General features: G+C 28.9%; 1 protein-coding gene across 7 annotated transcripts in view; it reads left to right on the plus strand.

Moving 5' to 3' along the window:
- Positions 1 to 10525: 10525 nt before the first annotated feature.
- The window catches only part of LOC114122836 (neuronal acetylcholine receptor subunit alpha-7), a 73562-nt gene continuing 60558 nt past the window's right edge, over positions 10526 to 23529 (plus strand). For 3 of the 7 annotated variants that reach the window (XR_007604540.1, XR_007604541.1, XM_050202043.1), the window contains exon 1: positions 10526 to 11835. Coding sequence is in view for 5 of the 7 variants with exons in the window: in XM_050202043.1 (XP_050058000.1) it covers positions 11790 to 11835 (46 nt within the window). In the remaining 2 variants the exon portion in view is untranslated. The remainder of the gene's footprint in view (positions 11836 to 23529) is intronic. The other 4 variants (XM_050202046.1, XM_050202045.1, XM_050202044.1 and 1 more) reach the window with 2 other exon arrangements.

Here is a 23529-nt window from a genome sequence, read left to right on the forward strand (position 1 = left end):
GTGGATTTTAATCGACAATTAAATTGATTTAGTATCAGACGTTGTACAGAAAAAGTGTGTTTTCAAAAATTGGAAAATGAAATCTTTATTTGTTAAATTTTTAATTAGATAACTCTATTCTATATATTTATAAGAACAAAATTATACGAATTTTTAAAAATGTTGAAGCAACCTAACCTTCAGACTTCTCTCTTAACTTAGTAGATTTCTAAAGAAAACTATACACTTAAAACATAAGAGTAAACAGACTAACTAAACATTTTGTTTTGTTTTTCTAAGCTCCTGTTCTTGTGTTATAGAATTTTGGTTTTAAATATTGTATTTAAGCAGAAGTTTTTATCAAATTATTTTCTTTTGTAATAGTTTTAGAGAGCAAAACTTATTTCCAAACATTCATCCTTAATAATACAATCTTTATAATTTGATAATAATTTTTGAAACTTCTGTTTTAAGAGTTTAGATTTATTTGTATTCTAATGATTTTTAATAAAGAAATGTTAAAACAATTTTATAATTTTTAACTTAACATTCTATGAAAAATTGTTTCATAATCACTTTTCAAATTATCTTTAATTCCAATCTATAATATATATTTATTTTTTTGTAATGCCGTAAGAAGTACATTTCTTTTTTTAATAACTGTGGTATAATAAGTAAATAATTATTTATTGAAAAACTTTAAGTCGTTTTATTGGTTATAATTATATAAAATTGACTTAATGTCAAAATGCCTATATGTGTATGTTTAATTGTTTCATTATCTTAAATCATGTAAGTTTAGTAGTCGATGTTTTATTTGAATGATTAAAAATTAAATTGTTATAAAATGTTGCAATTATAAATATTAATTCTTAAGTAAAGCATAAAATTCCCACGGAAATACCTGGGAGGATTATACAAATATCTGATAAGTGACATCATTTCTAATTATAGATTATATTCTAATTATTATAAAATCTAAAACCAAGCTATTTAAATAGATAAGACTAATTTATAGATTGAGATGCAATTTGTATATCTTACCTAGATAATTAATATTTAGCACTCCAAAATATGTGAGATAACACTTCCTTCTAATTTTCGGCTCACAATATTCGTTGAGGTTGTTTCCGAGTTGTCAGCACTTAATAAAGACCTTCCTTCGTTCGGTCTTCACATAGTTTTGACTTTAAAACGACACCTACTTACTTAATTATTCGAAGTCTTAATGTTGATGATTAAAGGCTTTTATAAACTTTTTTAATGAACGTGAGAATAAATGTATGCCCATTGCCGCCCATAAAATCCAGTTGAGCATTATTTCCAACACCTTGTTAGAACTTGAACTTGGGTCAAACCGTCAACGTATATCAATATCGAACAAAATTTTCAAAGTGAATTACACATAAGCTTTTAAAAATTCAGATATTTATCTTATAATTACACATTTATATACCTTAGTACCTTACCCACTTATATACTATAGGAAGAATAAACTCTCAAACCAAAACCTTTTCTTGAAGGGAAATTCAAAATAATATTATATTGCGCTGATCAATGTAGCTTGGTCGATTGAAATAAACTTCGATAATTTTCTAGCAAATCGAAATGTCTAAAAATTGTATTGTAAGCTATTTCACCAACTTTTTATAAAAAAAAAAAACAAATGTCTATAAAAAAAATCACTATTAAACTCAAAATCACTAAAAAGAAAAATAATCTTCTGAATCTATCAGACTCAAAAGATCATCGTTGTATATTAGTATTATATATGAGAAACCTTCAGCCACTATATATTAGCAATACTTATAATAGCATCACAGTCACAGCCATAACCTATTATGACTCTTTTATCCAGTCACCTTCTCTTTTCACGAAACCTATATCTATATCTTTCAAATAATTTTAATGAAATTATATAACTACTGATAATACCCATGTAGTAATATACAACATATGTATATAAATTAATTTATTTGCATTAGTATAAACTTATATGTATTTAAATTTTGTAACGTTCTAATTACATAGATTATACTTTTCTCTTTTTTTATATAAAATAAAATGATTAGGTATACCAGTTATAAGCTTTAACTTAAATAAAAGAAAACCGTATACAAAAATAAAAATAAAGTTTATTTCATTTATTTTATCGTAATACGTTTCTCGTAAATTTCGAATGAATCATTGTATAGTTTACGGTTCAGCAACATTATCAAGAAAATACGAAGTTCCAAAGATTAAGTCATACGAAAAAAATGGCTTCACCATATAATACTGTTAATGGGTAGTATTTTATAACAAACTTCGTACTTTGCGTTGCGTTATGACGCCATAATTTATTGAGACATTGGTTTGGTTATTAAAATAATAATGCAATCATCATCACAACAATCATCATCATCATCATCTCAAATATAACACAATTTTAATATATAAGTAATAAGTATATTACTATTGTAATCGAAAAACCTCTTATAATTTTATATAATGTAAGAGACAAAACACAAATAACACGTTTTATTCTGTGAACTTTTAAAATAAGTCTCTAAGACATTTTTGCGGTCCATCTAGTAGCTTTATCGATATTAATGATATTATGATTATTTTTATTATAACCATTATTATTATTGTTATTTATTTTTTATTTTTTTATTACTCTTTTTATTACCTACCCACTATTATTATTTGACATTCGCCAAAAAAATACTAAACTCACACATTCATTTCTGTTATAAATGTTATAATTAATACTATATTATATTGTTCAACTACTACCGTAGTTACTCTGTTACGGTTGTCGTTACCAAGCCACAAACTAGTAGTGTATCGGATAATAATCCATACTGGACACAAGTTATATCAGTAATTTCAAATAAGCCGTAAAATAAAAACTGAAAAATCGATAATTTTCTGTGTCGTATAGAGTAAAAATCTGCCGCAGTTCTTTGTAACATCGACGGAGTCTGTTGCCAACTATACGCTGCATATGCTGCATTGTATAAAATAAATAGTACACGTTCAATCAATTATTTCCTTTAAAGCGGAATTCGATTTTATTCTATTGGTACATCTATTTAAAATATGAAACTACGGAAGTAAAATAATCTTGTGTTTTCGTCAAAATTTGCATCGAATGCATTACAAATTTTCTTCTTAATCACTCGTACGCATGCTTACACATGAACACACTTAATAATATGTGATCCGTAAACGCGATCACGTAAATTATTTTTATGGAAAATTAATTCGCTTTTGCTTCAACTTAGAAGATATATTCGATGAAACTTTAGAACCACCACAAAGTGCCGTATAAAATGTCTTGAAATTTCAAATGTCCTTATAATTATATTTTGTTTTCAATTATAAATTAACAATATGTACTTAATTATTACTCAGTACTAGTAACAAGTATTAAAATAAGTTGTCATATTTATAATATGTTAAAAATTAATTATTGGTACAGTGATTTATAACTATTAACCTTCAATTGATTTAAAAAAAAAAAAAATGAAACTTACAAGACAATTTTTACAAATATTATTTGTATTTTGCTTTTAATATATTTTGCTTCAGCTTAAGATTATGATGTGTTCTGATAATCAATTAAAAACAATAATTAACATCTGTGTTCGAAAAACGATTTTATGTAGTTATCAGTTTTAATCGTTTTTCCTAAATAATTATTCAAAATACATTGATAGTAAGTTATGAGTAAGGTTTCTTTTCTGTTGACAAGTTATTGTCAAAATCTTCTAGATAAATATAACAATCGATAAATGAACTTTTTTAAAAAAAATTTATTTTTTAAAAGTAGAAATACATCATAGTGTTTTTTGATTAATCGATAAAATGAATTTTGCATTTGATATTTCGACAAAAAAAAAGTATCGTAATACACCTAATACTATAATATTTACTCAAAATGGTTTTACCTAATGACTTATTTAAAAAAAATATCATTCTTGTAAATATCTATTTTAATATAAATTGAAATTTGCTAAGATATTACTTACAATAATTTAATTAATATAATTATATTAGCAAAAAATCATAGCTATAAATATATTAAAATTATTACCAAACCTCACAAATCTTAAAATATAAATAAAATTTATATTAAAGTATTGTCTACATTTTTATTTTCATTTATCAAAATAATTAAAATATAGTTACCTATTTGATATAAATCAATTGTTTATATTATATATATATATATATATATAATATATATATTGTTTGAAAATGAATGTCAAAAATTTTAATTAATAATATTTTATTTCCAGTCATCAAAGTCAAATTGACAAGTTGTCAAATGTTTCACCAAATATAATTTCTGCTAATCCTCTATAATATGTTACAGAACATTTTTAATAAACGTTTTATAATTATTACTTTTATGAAATACATTATAAATTATCGGCTTAAAAACAATAATATATAGGTTAATTAATATTTTCAATATTAGCCTAACTTTACATAATAACGAGATACAATTGAAAACTATAATAGTGACACGTCTCCAGTTTTCATTAGTATAATTATATATTAATAATAATATTATCTAATGAAATATATTTTAATATATTTAAACTCTTGGTCGTTAAGTTAAATAATTATGAATGTCAGCAATTTATGACACTTTGAAATTTGAATAAATTCGTTTAATTTTTGAATTCATAAAATAATACTATTATTTTAGTGAGTAAGTAAACAAATTTAAATAAATCTAATTAAAAGGTTTTTGTTATAATAACTTGCAATGCTATTTTAACAATTAATATACTATAATTATGGTATGCCATTACATACCTATATTAATATTTATATGAAAAAACTAAGCATAAGTTACTTTGTTTTTAAAATAATATATTTTTAAATATTTTTCATACTTAAAAATAGTTTCTTCATCAATTTTTCCATATAATTGAAAGTTTAATAACGCAAGCTTTATTATTAATCCCTGGATTATACATTAGGATCTAGTTGAGTTCATTGAAGAGGTAATTGATTAGGCTCGAGTTATTATTACCTATATCAATGTGTAACTACACCGTTAAGTCCTTAGGGAACTATGACTACTGCCTATAGCTATTATAATATGCCATTCTAAGTATAGAAGGCTTGTAAATTTAACAAGTTAAGTTAATTGTATTTGAAATTACATTGTATATAACTGCGATAACGTGTTGATCCGTATTTTGAAGAAATTAACTTAAATTTATACACTAAAAAAAATCGCCATTGTGGTCATCATAATAAACTTGCAGCAATACACGAAACTGTATGAAAATATTCACGTGTCACTATAATATAGTCATTAAACAACTTTATAGCAGACGTACTTTGACTATTATTAAATTTATCAATGTATATATTTAACATAATTTGAGTGTAGGAATTTTGCAGAAATACTACATCAATATCATATCAGCAACCAAAAACGCATTTGTATTGATTAAGTTTAACGAGGTGTAATTATACAGCCCACGAACTTATTTCAGCATATTACGCATTTTCTAATTTAATGTATGCTACATCAAACTGTATTACAACTGATGTTATTGACTATTCGACGGGAATATCACTGGAGTTAGTTATTTAATTTTTTCAGAAGACAATCATATCAGTTTGAAATGAAGTTAAGTTTTCAACATCTACGATACTTAGACAAATTAATAATTTACAAACAATAGTAAATAATTCAGCTGAAATTAATATAATATAATTAAATATTATTTAATATGAAAAAAAATCCTTTAACCGGACATTAAAAGGTGTCATTGAAAATTAGGTGACAGTCGATAGATTGCATAGGAACACCGGTCAAATATTTTTTTTTGTAGATATCAGAAATTTCAAGGTTAAATTTAGTTGATAGTATTATAATAATAGTAATTTTATGTGCGGCTGTAAATATGAAATAGATGTATTCGTGTACTAATGAGTCGGCAAGTGTTAACAACAGAGATACTTGTTATTTTATTTGTCTTTTTTCCCGGAAAAAATGTAAGATAATAAATTTATTCACATTGAATTTAGCAAATCATATGCATTTAATTACGTTAATGTAATAATCCAGATCTGACTATATTTTGATAGCTAATAGGTCAAAATAATAAGTTGAAAATGCAAGCATTTAAAAAATGTATAAATTAAACTTTAATAGATGAGTACAACTCTAAAAAATCTTATGTGATTAAAATAAAAAAGTATAGTGAATGAAGCTATAAACAATACATTATTATATTATTTTAATTTTTTTTTACATAAGAGGACAATACTGAATACGCGTTAACAAGATGTTTCACCATACAATGAATACAATAAAATCATGAAATCTTGAATTCATTTATTAGTTAATAATAGGTACGTTAAATTATAATTTTAATTTCAAAAATCTAATTCAATGTTTTAGTTTTTTTCCGACAAATACTGACATATCATAATTTTAACATAACATACGAGTAAATAACTACAATATTTTTATTGGATAATTAAAATTATTAGATTATATATATTTAAAATACTTTTGTCCAAAAACTTTTTCGATCTAATAACATTTTTACACAACGATATTTTTACATAATATATTACGTTTCTTTTTAGCTGACAAATACATTAGATATTTTCCAACAATTACTTCAATTCATTTTCAGTGGAAAATAAATTTAAAAATCATAAATAAAAAAAATTAGGGTTTTGTGTAATACATTTTATATGATTAAAAAATGGTAATGTTTTAAATATGATTCCATAAAACTACGATTTGCATATTAAGATTTTTTTATAGTGCACTTAATGACTCGGAAGAAGGAACTAAATATCATACGAAAGTGTTACGATGCATTATGAACAAAACATTAAGAAAATGAATAAAAACGACAGATAAGACAGTTTCTGAGCATTTAACTCGTATCAGCGAGAAACTTATATGTTTCGGTAAAACATTTAAAAATCATAATAAATTATAGAATTCACAAAAATAATTCTAAGTGAACCAAGGTTAAAATCGTATTTACTGACATTTCTCCAAAATTATTTCAAGGCGATTTGTAGGTTTTCCTTCGTTAAGAGTTACTTTTGAAAAAACTCGAAAAATATATTTTTTAAAGTACTATCTAGACTCGATTTATTATCTATAAACATGCTTCATGAAACTTTTTTAAAACTTCTCTACGCAAAAACTTTTCACAAAAATTGATAAAAAAAAAAAATCACTGTTGTAGAACTAATACATATAATTTGACATAATAACAATGATCGTAAAATATTTGCGTCTTATTGAATTCCATGTAAATGAACACATCAAAAAATGTACATTAAACGACAATTCAGTAAATTGATTTATTTCACAATTTATCAGGTAATTATAAAATTAGACAATTTTATTTAGTACATAATAGGTATAGTAGATACTAATAATAATTAATAAATTTGAAAGTTGATCAACAAAAACGCAATATTATTGCAAATTAATTAAATTGGTAATTTTATATTACAAGCAATGTATACAAAAAAAATATGATATATTTATCTATTTTAAGGTAAAACATGTATTTTTAATTCATTTTTTTGTTTCGGTTTTGTTTTCCGGCGGTAGTGAATTCCATGATTTTTTTTAGATTTTAACTTTAAAAAATATGTATTTGTAATACTAAAGCAAGATAAGAAAGAAAAAAGTAAGCAAAAACAAAAATATAATCAGAAAAAGTATATTTTTTGTATTCATAAAAAATATTCATATAAACTTCTACTCAAACGACCAGTGACTAAACTTTTCTGAATGATGATTTCAAATAACAAACCCAGAAAAATGCTCACTCAGATACTCTAGTCATCCAATTTTTTTTTCAGTTAGTGAAATACATGATCTGTAAGGATTCTCTTAATTAGCTCAGTGTAGTCGAGTTTTTTACCCACAAAAACCAAGAGATGTAGATTTTAATAATTCCAAGTTATTCTCACTATTTGAAGTATACTTTTCATATGTAAAATGCGTCATGCTGTATTTTACTTTTACGTAATTCTTTATAGTGATATACTAGCTAGCATAATTATTATCTATTACGTGTTATCTTGGGCTTTCGACTAATATTCCCTGGGTAACATATGAACTTTCCGGATACCAAGGAAGTAACTGAAAAAAAATCAGGAGACAACAACATTTTTTTAAATATATATAGATACTGAACACTTGTCATTTTTACGTTAAAAATATAAAATTTGATTATTATCGTTATTGAAAACGTAAGTCGTCATTATACAATTTATTCGATTTACGTACTTAATAGTTTATTATTTAATAATAAAAATATATTTCAACTTTAAAAATTTCGGGAGGGTGAGGTCTGGACCCCTAGACCCTACCCCCCAGTTACGGCCCTGCCGGGTACATTCAGTTTGTAATGAGTTACACCATGCGCATACTTGTAAAATCTATCTATTGTTTTGTGATCATACGCGTATTTTGACAATACCGATGTGTTATTATTATATCGTAATGTAAGTATGTAAGTGTTGGGATGAGCTAAAATGGCACACATCGAGTTACTAGTGTAACACAAAGTGGTTATGAAACATAACCAATCAAAGAAGCGTCAAAAAACTCGAAAGGGATAAATCATAAGGAACGACTACAGCGCCAGTGACAGTGAAGTCGTCTCCGCGCGACGTTGATGGAATTCTTGGAACGCAGATGCAATGATCGCTGGTGACATCAACAACTGCCGAACGCAAGGCGTCTCCGTGGGCCACGTCGTGTTATCTATAGACATTTGCCCAACTCTGTCGTTTGTTTTCGTGCAGCGATGTGTTTTTTCAAGCGTTGCCAGACGCCAAAACGTTACCGGCGTGATAGGCAAGTCCGCATGCATAAATATGGGTAAGAGACACAAACCCAGACAGTACACGCGTAATACTATCAACGGAAAATTAATGAATGCAATAAAAACCAAATTTACAGTCCACTCAAAAGCTCGACGAAACACAAGTACCTACTATTAGAATCTGTTTCAAACAATATTTCGTACGTGTAAAAATATACACCTATAAATTGACGGATTCGATTCAAAATTTCAAATACCTGAATTCTTTGCAATAAATATATTAGGTCGGGTTAAATGCTTATTACAAAGCATCGTTTAATAATAATATGAAATTTTTAATGTACATTATATTGTGTACTTATTGACTATTTTTGAGTATTTTACTTCTAATATATATTTTTAAATCGTATCATAGTTATGAGTAAAAAAAAAAAAAAAAAAAAAAATAGAGAAGAAATTACGATAATAAAAAGTCGTTTTACTTCAGCCGTTATAACGAAAATACAATGATAATGATAATATTTTTTGTGTTATAAGTCTTCGGAAGTAAATGCCGTCGAATACGTATTTCAATACAATAGAAACGACGAAGCCATACTGTTTATTGTATTATACGTTATCGTAAAAATAAATTTAATGTGAAATGTAAAATAAAATGAAATGTTGACCGCGTACGTGAGGATAGGGATGACTGCGATAATCCAATATCACGTCAAAGCGCGTATCGCCGTCGACCGCTATGGAAAAAGTTTCCCCCCGGGAAGACGTGTCGTCCATCAACACCGGTTGGCGATCTGCCGTATTAAGGCGATATCGGAGTGGCGCAACAACAAACACAAGATAAATGACATGTGTTTGTAGTATTAATCCGGGACGCCCCAAGAATTGGATATATTTATTTCATAACTCTTTGAATCTCTATTATATTATTTTACCATATCGTTCGGGTCCGTTCCGAGTTACATTTGTACGAATAATACCTAACCTACTATCTATCATAAAATATATGTCGAAGTGAGGATATGAAAAAACGACTGAAGTCGTATAATCGACATCGCGACGGTTCATCAAACCCGTTATGAAAAATATTATAACGGCGTTTGGCAAAGCGAGCGTTCAAGTATTCCGGATTACAGAACACAAATTATTACCTCCGCGGCGGTATAACGTGTGTACAATATTATAATATTATTATGTATGTATGGCATCGCAGCCGGGATTTTGCGACCACTGCGGCAGCGACGGCGTCCGCGTAAAATAATTTCGGGGTCGTTTAATGCGTATATGTTGCGCTACATTCCGTCGTCGACGCCGCCACCGTCGTCATACACCCTAACCCCTTTGACCGATACGCGCACATTCGGAAAATATTCCACGGAAAAGTTTTCCTCGTCGTCCCCCGCGTCCTCTGCTACGTACGCGCGCCGTACGGTCGCTCTCCCTCAAGCCGCGTGTGTCGCGTCGCGCTCGCTCTCGCGCCCTATCATTCCGCGACCACGTCGTCGGTCATGCGGTGATGGTAATTATCGTATACGTATATACACACACATATATATATATATTCGATTCGACGAGCGGCGGGCGAGTACGCTGCACACGCAGAACGGCGTTCTCTGACCGGAGCTTTGGCGCATGCACCGTCGTCGCCGTCGTCCGGAATCCGCGACGAGTAGCGCGAGCGTGCCGGCCTGGTCCGCGGGACGAGTCGGAGGCGACAACGGCAGTTTGGGCCCCGTGTGCGCGTGTGTGCGCGTGTGTGTTTGCGTTTTACGCGTGTGCGCGCGCGCCAGCTCAACGGCAGATAGCCAGTGCGCGCGTCGTCGTCGCCGTCGCCGTCGTCACCGCCACCGCCGCCGCCACCGCCGTCGTCATCTCGCCACCCGGCGCAACACGAAACACGGTGCACACGGCGCCCGGGCAGAAAACGGCGAAAACGGGCGCGCGCTTTACGGCGAGCAAACACACATAATATAGAGGTATACGCGGGCGGGTAACGGGGCGGGGTCTCCGGATCGCGCGGAGAGTTGCGCGCGCGCTTCGGCGTGACGGCAGGGCGAGCACGCCAACCGTCAGCACCGCCGACAGCATCGACGGCCAGCAGCAGCGGCAGGACCAGCGTTGGGAGCAGCCAGCCAGCGGTTGCATCTCGGCAGCGGCGCAGCATCAGCATCGGCGGCAGCAGCAGCAGCAGCAGCAGCGGCAGTAGTGTGTGTGTGTGTGTGCGTGTGTGTGTGTGTGTGTGCGTGTGTGTGTGTGACACGGAGAGAGAGAGAAGCACGAGCGTGAGTGTGTGCGTGGTGGCTGCGCGCGCCAAAGACTTTCCGCCGAGTACGCAAAGACGGGTTTTCGTACACAGTCGTACCGCGGTTACCGCTGTCGCAATACCTCACGACGAAAAACCTCTCTCGTCGATATTCTACAACGATCCGTGCACAGTGTTGTTGTATCGTCGACGGTCGTCGCACACGATATACTATTGTTATCATAACAATAATTATATTATAATAATATCGTTTCCGACGTCGTCTGTGTCGCACGTCTATAATATTATAATATACCTACTGCCGTCACTACCTCAGAAACCGGCCCGACCGTGTGTGTGTTCACCGGTCGCGGACGCCGCGAGCTGCTTTCCTGTCTCCGCGTTTTTCGGGCACGCGCCGCCACACCGACGGACACGGCACTGTACCGGTCCACCGCCGTCGCACGGACGTCGCACCAGCCTCCGCCGCCGCTGCCGTTAAAATGGACGCGACGGTCGGCCACCGTCCCGCCACGACCCGTCGGCGACCCAACACCGGTGACGGGCTCGGCCACCAGCAGCTGGTATGCGGCTGTCAGCGAAGACGCGACGACGGACGTCAGAAGGAGCCACTGATCGTTGTTGGCCGCAACGCGTCCTGTTGATAGGAGACCGGACGTCGACGACGAGGACGGGTCGCGCGCGCCACCGCAACCGCCGCCGCCGCCGCTGAATGGGACATGGGAATACTCCCGGATCTGCTCATCGTCTACCTGATCATTGCAGGTCAGTTTTTCTATAAATGATTTTTCAGTCTATGTTTTTACGTCGGTCTCGATTTCGGCGATTCCAATTCCGAAGACTGCTCGGGATTTCAGTACAGTACCGCGATGATGTTATGTCGTTTACGGAAATCCTATTGAAGGGAACGTTTTATTTTTAGAACTTCCACGTGTATTTTTCCGATCACGAGTTGAATAAAATTCATAATACGTGATATCCCTGTTTTAACTTTTTCCCTGTCGAATCGTTTTTTTTTACGAACTTCGTAGGTACTTGTATAAGCGTAAAAAAAATATTAAAACCTATAACATTGTCTATTATTAGTTGTATGCCTATTTGTGGTCGATATAATATAGGAAAAATAAATAACTATACCTAGTTGTTTGGAACTATTTCCACTTCGCTCTGTAAGCATTTTAAACCTCTGTATAGGCTATTACCAATGCGGATTACGTAAGTCATTTTTTTATATTTCGCCTGACAGCTTTGTTCATATTTACAACTGTTGATTTAATCCCACCAGCAGGGAAAAAAGACTGCGATGTCTGTTAATGACGTGTCTGCGATGGGTTTGCAACTAGTTGCACCTGTCAATAGCGATTCATTCAACGACATTATGCGCAGGCGGCTACGAAAAAAAAATGTTTCATATTATATATGAATAAGTGTATTCGAATAGTGCGTGTCATTTCGAGTTTTCTATAAAAAATCAAACATTTTAAACACACCAATTTCACGATACGAAAATAACGGGAGCATACTACTTGCGTTCGAAATTATTATCTGTAGGTTAGGTTAGGTTTAGGTTAGGTTGCGCCCAAAAAGGAAAAATTCAAGAACACACATAACCTATTTACGTCCCGGTATAACTTTTTTTATAACCTAATTATGTCCCGAAAATATCGATATAACCGATATCAATATGTTAATAAAACATAAAAAAAACATTGACATTTATTTTAATTTTTTATGATATAAAAGTTTCATAACATCAGATTGTCATCGTATCATTCATATCAATATACGAAATCCATGGTGTAGGTTGTCATATGGTAATAATATAATTTTAAATAATAAAAAAAAATCATATTTTTTACATTTTGTCATAATATGGTAATAATAGTTTTTAGTTCAAATATGGTATTAATTTAAATGAAACGTTTATTATAAACTTAAATGGGAAAATTTCGATTTTTTAAACTTTTAATTTGTTTTTTTAAGAATTCTTATTTTGAATATTTTTTTTCTCTATAATTCTTTTTGTAGTTTGAATGCTATAAACTAAGACATATAAATATATCACAATGTACCGAATTATTATGAAAAACCACGATTGGTATAGATAAATTGTGTCTACAAACTGAACTTTCCAGATCCCACACATAATGAGGTTTATTATACATTAGTTTATTAACTATCGATCTTAGTGATTTTAGTACATAATATTGATAATAATTATACAGCCGACTTGCGTCCACAAAACGAGAAAAATTTACTATATAAAAAAAAAAAAAAAAATATACCTTTTTTTGGAATGCGTAAATGTTACTTGCGTCTCAAAAAAGTTCTTAAAAAATATTATGTCATCGGAAGTAAACTATGGTTAAAGATGTAGGTGAAATAATTGTCAAATAAAATGATGGCACAAAGTCCGATTGTAATAATTTAACATACAAAATATTATTTAAGTTTTCTTAACTATATTAAGAAAAATATTGTGTATTAATCTATATCAATAATAACTAATGACTGTTACAGACTAAGTGTATAATAAATAATGAACAATAAAAAAATATATTATTTACCTCTAATAACAAATTGTTAGAAGACTTGTCAATCGTACTTAGGGCCGTATACTTAAGTATACCTCTGGTTGTTACTCCCACTTTTGTCTATTAAGGCCGTTATTTTAACCATAATACAGACAATTTGGCGAACACTTAAAAATACATATAAAAAAATTATTATACGTTTAATAGTATCCAACTAGTATTTAGTACTAAATTTTGTACAAATATTCTTGGAGGCTTTGAGAGTGTTGCGTTTATCAACTCATATAAGTTGCTATAGGGTAAACTCACTTATGCATTTTATCAAAGACTTTTATTTTATTATAACCTAAATAAAAATATATATTAATGTATATTTGTATCTCTACTGATTTTGAAAAAGTTTTCAGAAATTATTCTTAAAGATATAAATAAAGTTCAACCACGTTCAAAAATATACAAAGTTTTATATCCCAACCACCATAGGCGGATTTTCAATTACAGTCGAATAAATTCACAAAGCGAGGTACATCAACGTCGATTTGTGTGTGAACTGAGGTACACTAATACTGAGATACACCTATTTAGCACCGTATTTTTTTCTAAATGAAGTCGGGTTACACAGCAAATGTATTATAGTTTATTTCAATTTAGAATACTGTCTACTTACATAGAGAGTTGTATAAATATATTGTCTTGTAATATATATTTTTTAATAATCCATTTTCTGCGTGAACTATTTCACAGTTATGTTTATTTGATGTTGAGAATCAAAGTTCGATAGTATTTTCTGAAGAAAAAAAATATGTCACAATTATTATTAAATTTATAATTGTTTACAACACATCGTATTAAGTATACAAAGTCTTTCTTTAAATATACAACACTTTTTGAAATATTTATATTTTTCACATTGAAAAGTAGTTCATAATCTTAATTAAATTCACATTTTTTTAATTTAAAACATTTTTATTTATTTTTACTCATATTACATTATTTAAATTTAGTACATGAATTAGTAAATACTTTATATGAACGACTAAAAATTAATTCAGCCATTAAAGTAATAAAAGAACCAGGGAATTTGTAATCGGTGTTTATGTAAACCTTTTTTCTATACGTATTTAAACTGACAAGGAAAGCCCTTTGACTATCTTACCTAAATTTATCCGAACCACTTAATTAAAATTTACCGATTTAAAAAATCTAAACCAAATTCAATGTTTAATCTTTAAAGCATTAACTGAATTTTACTTTTTTAAGTTACAGTTACTTATTCGGAAAAATACAGTCAAAATTTAATATAGAATAAATCAAAATTGTAATTAAACTGTTAGTATATATCAACATTTGTGTTAAAATAATATTAATATCTTATATGAGAATATAAGTTAATGTATATTTTTTTTTTGTGATTTAAGGTTTAGTATTACACATTTTTTTCTGAACGAATACTATGTAAATTTTAACTTTAATAAATTGCGTGCCCACATAATAGTGATAAAAAGTAACTCAATTACTGTAACTGATTATAAGTTTCACTAAAATTGTGTATCTGTTACAAAATACAATATACTTTGGAAATGTGTAACGATTACACGTCTCAGTTACAATAACTAAGTTAATTGTCACTTAATTAATTATGTTTATTTCTTCAATATAGTAATGACACGAAAAAGTTAATGAACTAATGAGAAAAATATGTTTCATGAATTGTAAGATATAAATCAAATTTAAAAGTACTTACATTGAAATCTATTTAATACTGGTTAAAAAAATATTATATATCTGAAGTAATAACTTATATATAAATGGTTAACGCGTAGTATTACATAAAAAAAAAACTATATGAACATCAAATAACGAACTATAATATAGTATGTTGACACAAAATATGAATGGATGGTACACAATTTTTATACATCATTACAAATCCTTTATACTAAAAATTAAATATAAATACATTAAATAAAATAATACATTTACCATTTATAACACAATATATAATAGTACTTACTATTTTAAACATTTAATATCACTAATATCAGTAAAACTGAAAATCATATATACCTAGTCATGTATGAAATAACACGTATAATCAAATGCTTCTGTTTAAATCTTAAATATTTGTAATATTTATTTAACAGTTTAACGCGCACATGGAATACAGTGGATATTAAAATAGATTAAAATAAATCAACGCACAAATATATATATTATAAATTTGATAAAAATTAAAATCAAATTTCTCTAATCCATTATATATAACTTAAGCCAGCAACATAATAGTTATTAATAGTATTAATAACGTAATTTTTAATAGTAAATATATGAAAAAACAGAAATTTATTCTTGACTTGGATGTTAGGACGTGTAACCCAATATTAGATATAACATTTCAGAAAAATTGAGCTTACAATTAAATAATGTATAATATACAAGACATACATCAGGGTATTTATAATGTCACTAAGATAAAGAGAATAATTTAATTTATATATTTTAATAATATGAATATTGATGTTCATTGTATACAATTTTCCAATTTTCAAAAATACATGTACCTATACATGACAATTACCTAATCCTATTTACGTGACTTCCGCAGAAATGTTTATTTTATAAATTATGTTATATTATAATGTAATAACTTATAATAATATTTTAGTTTTAAATATCAGCTTTTAGCTGACGATTGGTGTATACGATTTCAAACCACGTTCACGCATGCATGTTTAAACATTATCTCCTAAAGTCTTGTCAAACCATCACCCGAAAGAATATTTCCGATTTCGAAAACTTCCGATGCATTGGTTCAGCATATATTTCTACTTCCTTTACTCAAGAAATTATTGGTGCAAGACGAATGTTGAGTTTGAACACCAGAGAAAGGAAATATGAACAGTTGCTAAATGCAAATTATAATGTATTCAGTAAATGAATGAACATTGTTTACATACGAATACAGATACAAAAGTTGTATTCTCGATGTTGTGATATTATCACATACTGTTTATAACACGAATGCCTTGAACAAGCAACATTAAACGACAGTAAATTTATCAGTTAAAGAGTGATAAAGAAATGAGCGGAAGTGGGAAAATAGTGCTATGCCTGATAGTTGATCCTATGCTATGGAACATAAACGTTACTTTGCCTCGTTCCACGCACAAAATTATTTTTTTCTTTCCGTTGTCGTCGTTACCATCTTTTCCTCTAAATGGCCAACAATCGAGTTACAAAAGTAATAGTCTATTCAAACACATCTGCGAGCCGAAACGATTTTCCCGAATAAAAAGTTTTGTGACTCTCGTGTAAAAGAACTCCACCATCATCGTGTTTGCCGGCGACAACGAGAGCGTTTATGGGTCGTCGACGGGCGGTGGCATAAAATGGTAGCGGACGGTCTCTCCCTCCCCTCCGTGACAAGTGTACGGTACAGCACACTGACTTTGTACTTTGAAACTAAAGGTGTGGTATATAGCAGTAAGAGAGAGAGAGAGAGAGTGAGTGAGATACATACAGGGTGAGAAAAAAACAGAGAAAGAGGTAGAAAAAATGAAAGAGAAAGAATGGGTGGCAGTGTTTAAGAGAAGGAAAGGAACCGAAGTGGGGTACCAACACGGTACCTACATAAAGAGTCGGTCGAATATTATTTTTTTTCCTTTTCTCACTCCAAGTTTAAGTACTTCGGGAAATATCACCTAAGAGTTTGCCCCGCGTTCCGGATGCAAAAGATTAAGAGACGAAAAACTAAAACGAAATGATTCTACTGCGACCGGCGTGCTGGCGTTAACTTAAAACAAGTTTTTCTTGACGACCTCGTCGCTTATGAACGCATGAAGTGTGAGAGGAGGGGTCAAAGCAAAGGATCTACATGAAGGTCTTGCTACGGCACGATGCCGTCGACGCCAGTGGTTTTTTTTTCAACGTAGGCTTGATTAAATTACCGTTGATGCTCAACCCGGCAAACCACCTTCTGTTACTGCCGTGTATAGATGTATGTATATGCATACGCACCACAACGGTCGGATAAAAACTAAAAAAATTGTATTTTCTATTTGATTTATGGTGTACTGAAAACTTTTGTTTAAAACATTTCGTTCCATCTATTTAACTTTATGCATAATAATATACTGTTTTCCTTCCTTGAATATTTCCAAGAGAAAATTTCATCCGACAAACATTTATATTTAATTATGATTTATGTGTTCAAGAAATGGTTTCATTTTTCGTTTTAGTTCTTATTTTCAATTATTACAGTCTGCTGTACACTTGTTTCCACAGTCGTTTAAATTCATTGCTACCACGATACAACCATAGAAATCACTTAATAGGTACCTATGCATTTTAAATAATATTATGATCGCAACATTTTCACGACATAGAATATAATAGATTCTCAGCAGAGAGATCATAATATGTATTGATTTTATCATACTTTTCTATAATTATTTGACATTTTTCTCTATATTGATATTATCACTTTTAACTTGCAATAACATTTTACAAATATTTCGACTATTTTTGAGTAGAAAAAAAATGTTTAGTTTTTTTTATAAATATCTATTAACAACTATTTTCTGGACAGAAATAGTTTATAATGTAATTCACATTTTCATATGTTATTAATTTCTTAATTAAAAACTATCGAAAACCTATACTTAAGTCACAATATATTTTTATAAGCGTTAAAAGTTACAATTTTGACAAAATTAGCATATTTTATGGTTAGAAATTCATAAAAGTTTTTGTTTTTATACCTATGATCTGAAAATTGAATACAAAGCACTTTACAAGTTTTTAAGCTCATATATAAAAAAATTCAACCAGAATTATTATAAATTTTACTATATGTAATAAAATTTTTTATTTATTTCAAAATGTATCTATTGATAGGTACTGTATGAATCAATTTTTACTGTTTCACGGTATTTACAGAAAAATTGTATTAAAGTTTGATTTATATAAGTTGATATGATTATATTGTTATAATAATATATATATATATATTGTTATATATTGTTGTAATAATTAAATACTAATAATACAATAAATGCAAAATTTTCGAAAAAAATGATATTAACCTATTATTATACTAAAAGTAAAATAAATGACATTAATATTTATATCAAAAAAAAAAAAAACATATCAATTGGTGATATAGGCTAATAAATCGTTTCCGTTCAGAATCGTTTTTCGTATATAATGATATTATATCATTGAATTGAAATTTAACACGTTCATAATAGTGTCCCACTTGACAAGCAATGTACAGCAGAACAGTACCCGCTTACCTGCCTTTTTAATGGTAAAAATAATATCAAATAACACAATATAAAACATTTATAAAGTTTAATCATAAATGAAAAGAGCTTTTCCTAATTACAACATCAATTATTATTTTTAAGTATCTATGATGACATAGATAAATAATGTTAGGTGTTAATACGTAAAATAATAATAATGTTACATATTTATATGTTATTTAATACACTTAATTGATTTTTACGTCAAATAATGAAAACAATACATTAATTATAATTATAAACTAAAACATATTTTTGACACTGAAATTAATTAAATGTGACTAGTGAGTAGTGACGACTAGTTACTTGTATACTAATTTTATAGTAATGTAAACTTAAAAATAAAATTAAGATTATATTACTGTAAGTAATATTGCACTGATTATCTTATGTTATTAATATGTTTATTTAATGGTGAAAAGAAATTGCTAGATGACTATGAAAACGTTGTAAAATGCGTTTGATATTCCGGAAGTACCTACATATTGAAACAAATTGATGAAAATTGGTTTTTAATCATCCGATATGACAATAAATATTTTAATATAAATTATACTATAGCTTACAAATTATGTCAAAAACAAAAAAAAAAAAAATGGAGAAGTAGGTAACCGCTCCTCTGTAGAGTATACGTCGAATATACCTCATCGTTGAATAAGTCACTGTAATGGACGAGTTCAATTTGAATTCAACGATAAATCATTGCATACGAAAAGTGATTCTGAGCGGAAACAGTCTGTCCAGTCTGCCAGCCTATAATACTATAAATATATTTTACGATTTTATTTTTAAATATTGTTATTATAAGAGTTATATATTTTATAATCAGTAATATTGTAGATTGGATTAATTTTCGTAAAAAAAAAAATACATTTATTATATTATTAATTATTATAATAATTAATAGTTTATATTAAATGTACATCATTACTATTAACTATTTAGTCAATACTGATTTATCATAGAATGAAGTGAATAGGTTTGTTATATAAAATAGACAATAGCTTTTAAACTATAAATAAATCTAAATAATTCGAAAAATTTAATTGTGTGTAGCTATAAACAAAAACTGTTGAAAAGTTTTAAGCCTTTATTATTAAAACAAAACTGTTAAATTATAAATTCGTTATTTTACGTTTAAGAATTCAATTTCATCGACATTTTAACGTTGGATGCTCCGAAAAAAAAAATAATTGTGCAATTACGCTCAAATTTGTATAATATTTGCAAGGGAAATTTATAAGGATAAGGTTCTTTAACGATGCTTCAAACATGAAATATTGAATAACATGAATATTAAAATGTTTTAAATATTTAACAACAAAATCTATTGAACAATTTTCTGATTTTTATTTCGAAAAATTTTGTACATTGAGTGCCTATTAAAAAAAACTATATAACTATTTATTTTTTATATTTATCATCTGAAACAACGACTTAAAAAGAATCTTGTACTAAATTTCCAAGGTTTTTACTCACAAACAAAAGTGTGGTTGTATATAAATTGAAAACAAATTTAATAAAAATCAACACTTTCCAATATCTATAAGTAGCACAAAAAGAACAAAAATAGTACATATAGAACTACGCTGGAAAAGCAGAACTTCTAAGTATTCCACCACTTGAATAATAATTATAAATTTTATCCAATTTCTCAATTGTAGTAATTTCTGGATTCGGATTACAATGTAATAGTGTTTGGTACTTTCCTGATAAAAAAAAAAATGTTTTTGTTTTTTTTTAAATAAAAAAAAAAGATCATATTATTTAAAACGGTATGGTATAATGAAGTGTCGTAGACTGACATTGTAGAGAACCAATATTTAAATTAAAATTTACTAAGGGTAGATTTATGTAGGTACCACTCAATCCTCATTCGTAACTATTCACTTTAATATAAATAAATTACCTGATATTATGGCACAATGGTAAATAGCCATTAAACTCCAGTATCGAAGTAGACATTAAACTAAATTAAACCAAATGGCATACGAGTAGGTAAAACTAGTAAAAATTAAAGTATGCTCTGGATGTAACATTATTAAATTTATGATACCTCATCAGTCGCTCAATATTATAGCGTAAGACAAATAACACATTCCATAAAGTTTGACTTTTATCCATTTTTTCATAAAATATTGTTATATTTTATCAATATTTGTTCATTGTATAGGTTGTGATCGATTACTGAAATGACAAATGAGTATGTTCACTATGTGAATATTTACTTAATAACTATTGTACATTGTCATTCTCAATCTATGTGGATATAATTAAATTATCAGTACACAAATATTTTGTAAATCGCTCATTTAAAACATAAACACATTATTATTATAAAGAAAAACAGTTACGAGTAAGGTAAACAAGATTTTGTATATTTATGCCGTGCCAATAAATGTTTTATGTTATTACATTAAACCAATATAATATTACTTTAATAATGGCATATACTTATATATCGTGGTATAAATAAATATTAAATTTCAATAATCAAATATTAACTTGATCGATAGGGTTTTTATTTCTAAATTATACTATAATAAACTAGGAATAATAAATACTTAGCAGAAAAAAAATAGTAGCTTTGAATAATATAATACATTACCTATGTCAATAAATAAAGCACTATAAATCAATTAATTTTATAAAGAAAATGATAGATATCTGTTGTTGTGCACGCATCACGCAAAAATTACTGGATAGATTTCAATAAATTTTTTTTAGTTTCACTTCTTAGATACTTGGACTTTATTCAACAACAAAAAAGATATCACGATATTATCATTTAATAAAAAATTATTATAGTTTAAAATTGTATACGAATCTAACCTAAAGATGTATGACAACTATTAGCGGATCTTATAAATCAATTAAAGAACAATTCGGAAGCCAAGAAACTAACCAGGTGAGAACCTCTACTTCGAAATTTACTGAAACACCTAAAAATCAAGACACATGACGAGAATCTGACCACTAATAGCAGAGTTGATCAAGAACGAGAATCGATCTTCATTCAATTTCTATAATGATTATGATTACAGTATGGCAATATTGTAGTTGGTCCAATGATCGATTATAATTTTAAATCCATATTATTCTTCATTTATTTGCATTACTCATTAGACAACCAAATTTAATCAGTATTTGATGCATTCTTTATGAGAAACAAAGTTCACGGCGTGTTTATGGGATCGCTGACATTTTGTCGAAATATTTTACGTGATTTAAGTTTAAAATTTTAAGTAAATTAACGGGTTGATAATTTTTGTAACCAGATCCCTCTCCACCAAACACCTAAAACCAAACTATGGATTCGCCCTTAAAACCGACAATCACGATTCTTAGCCAGAAGTTAATAACACTTGACTATAATGAATACGATTGTATAAAATATAAATATAAGCTATTTATTACTAAAATATTGCACTAATATTATATATCTCCTTGAATAATGCATTTATTTTGAAGAAGTAAACATAATTTTGAAGTTTATTTCTGACATAAAAATAACGATTATTGCAGTCATTTGGGCGGTTGCCTCGTATGCAGTATAAGAGGGAGAAACCAGCTCAGGACAATGGGTTTTATATTATATGTATACATAAGATGTAAATGTGTGTTTGTGTGTATCATGGAGTGATTTAGCGAGGGGCCGTGTTTAAAATGGCACTCTAACTACACTTTTGTGTCTGATGAATGTTATTGTTCACGTCTCATACGAACGCGTATCTTTATTTTTCAAGTGGGTTCTCATTCTCGTACACTCTCATCCACATCTTTTACACTCGACCAAAGGACTTAAACACCGAGAAAATCGGTAGGGTAATTTCAATGGGAATAAAAAAAAAATATTGACCATTATCTTAACGATACCAAAAATATAAGTCAATATAGTTATTATAATAAAGAATAATATACTTATTAATTTGTTAATAAGGCTATAAGTTAATAAACTATAATATACAAAACAAATATATCTTTAGAATAGATAGATATTTTAAATAATAAAATATAATATCATCACGTAATTTACATTATAAAAATTATATACATTATGTTTTACAAATTTAAGACAATTAAGACCATAATACTTAAATACATTTATAATTAATGATTTTATGTAAAAATAATAATTTTAAGTTTTAACTAACTAATTTACTTACCGATAGAAAATAAATATGTAAACTACATTCATAAAACATAAAAATAATATTTAACCCTTAAACAATATAATATTATTACTGAGAACTAATATAATTTGTTCTTATCAAGTATGCTATAAAACTTTAAATGTTATTAAGTACTTATATTTTAATTTACCAAGACTTCAATTAAAATTATATTATTAAATTATACACAAATACAATTTCAATATTATCAAAATCATACAAATTTAATACAAAACTGTTATTGTTTCACTTCTCATTATAACAATCAACAATCATCGTTAGACGTTTACGTAGCAGTTAGTCTCATTTATATTTTATAATTTGGATTATTCATTTAATATTAGTTAGTGAATTTTTCATTTAGCTACATTATTTATTTTATATTCAAAATAATTTTGTAATTATAAGAATAATTTACAATATTTGTTTTATTTCAAATATATAAAA

The sequence above is a fragment of the Aphis gossypii genome, chromosome 2 (assembly GCF_020184175.1).
Source record: "Aphis gossypii isolate Hap1 chromosome 2, ASM2018417v2, whole genome shotgun sequence".
Lineage (NCBI taxonomy): Eukaryota > Metazoa > Arthropoda > Insecta > Hemiptera > Aphididae > Aphis > Aphis gossypii.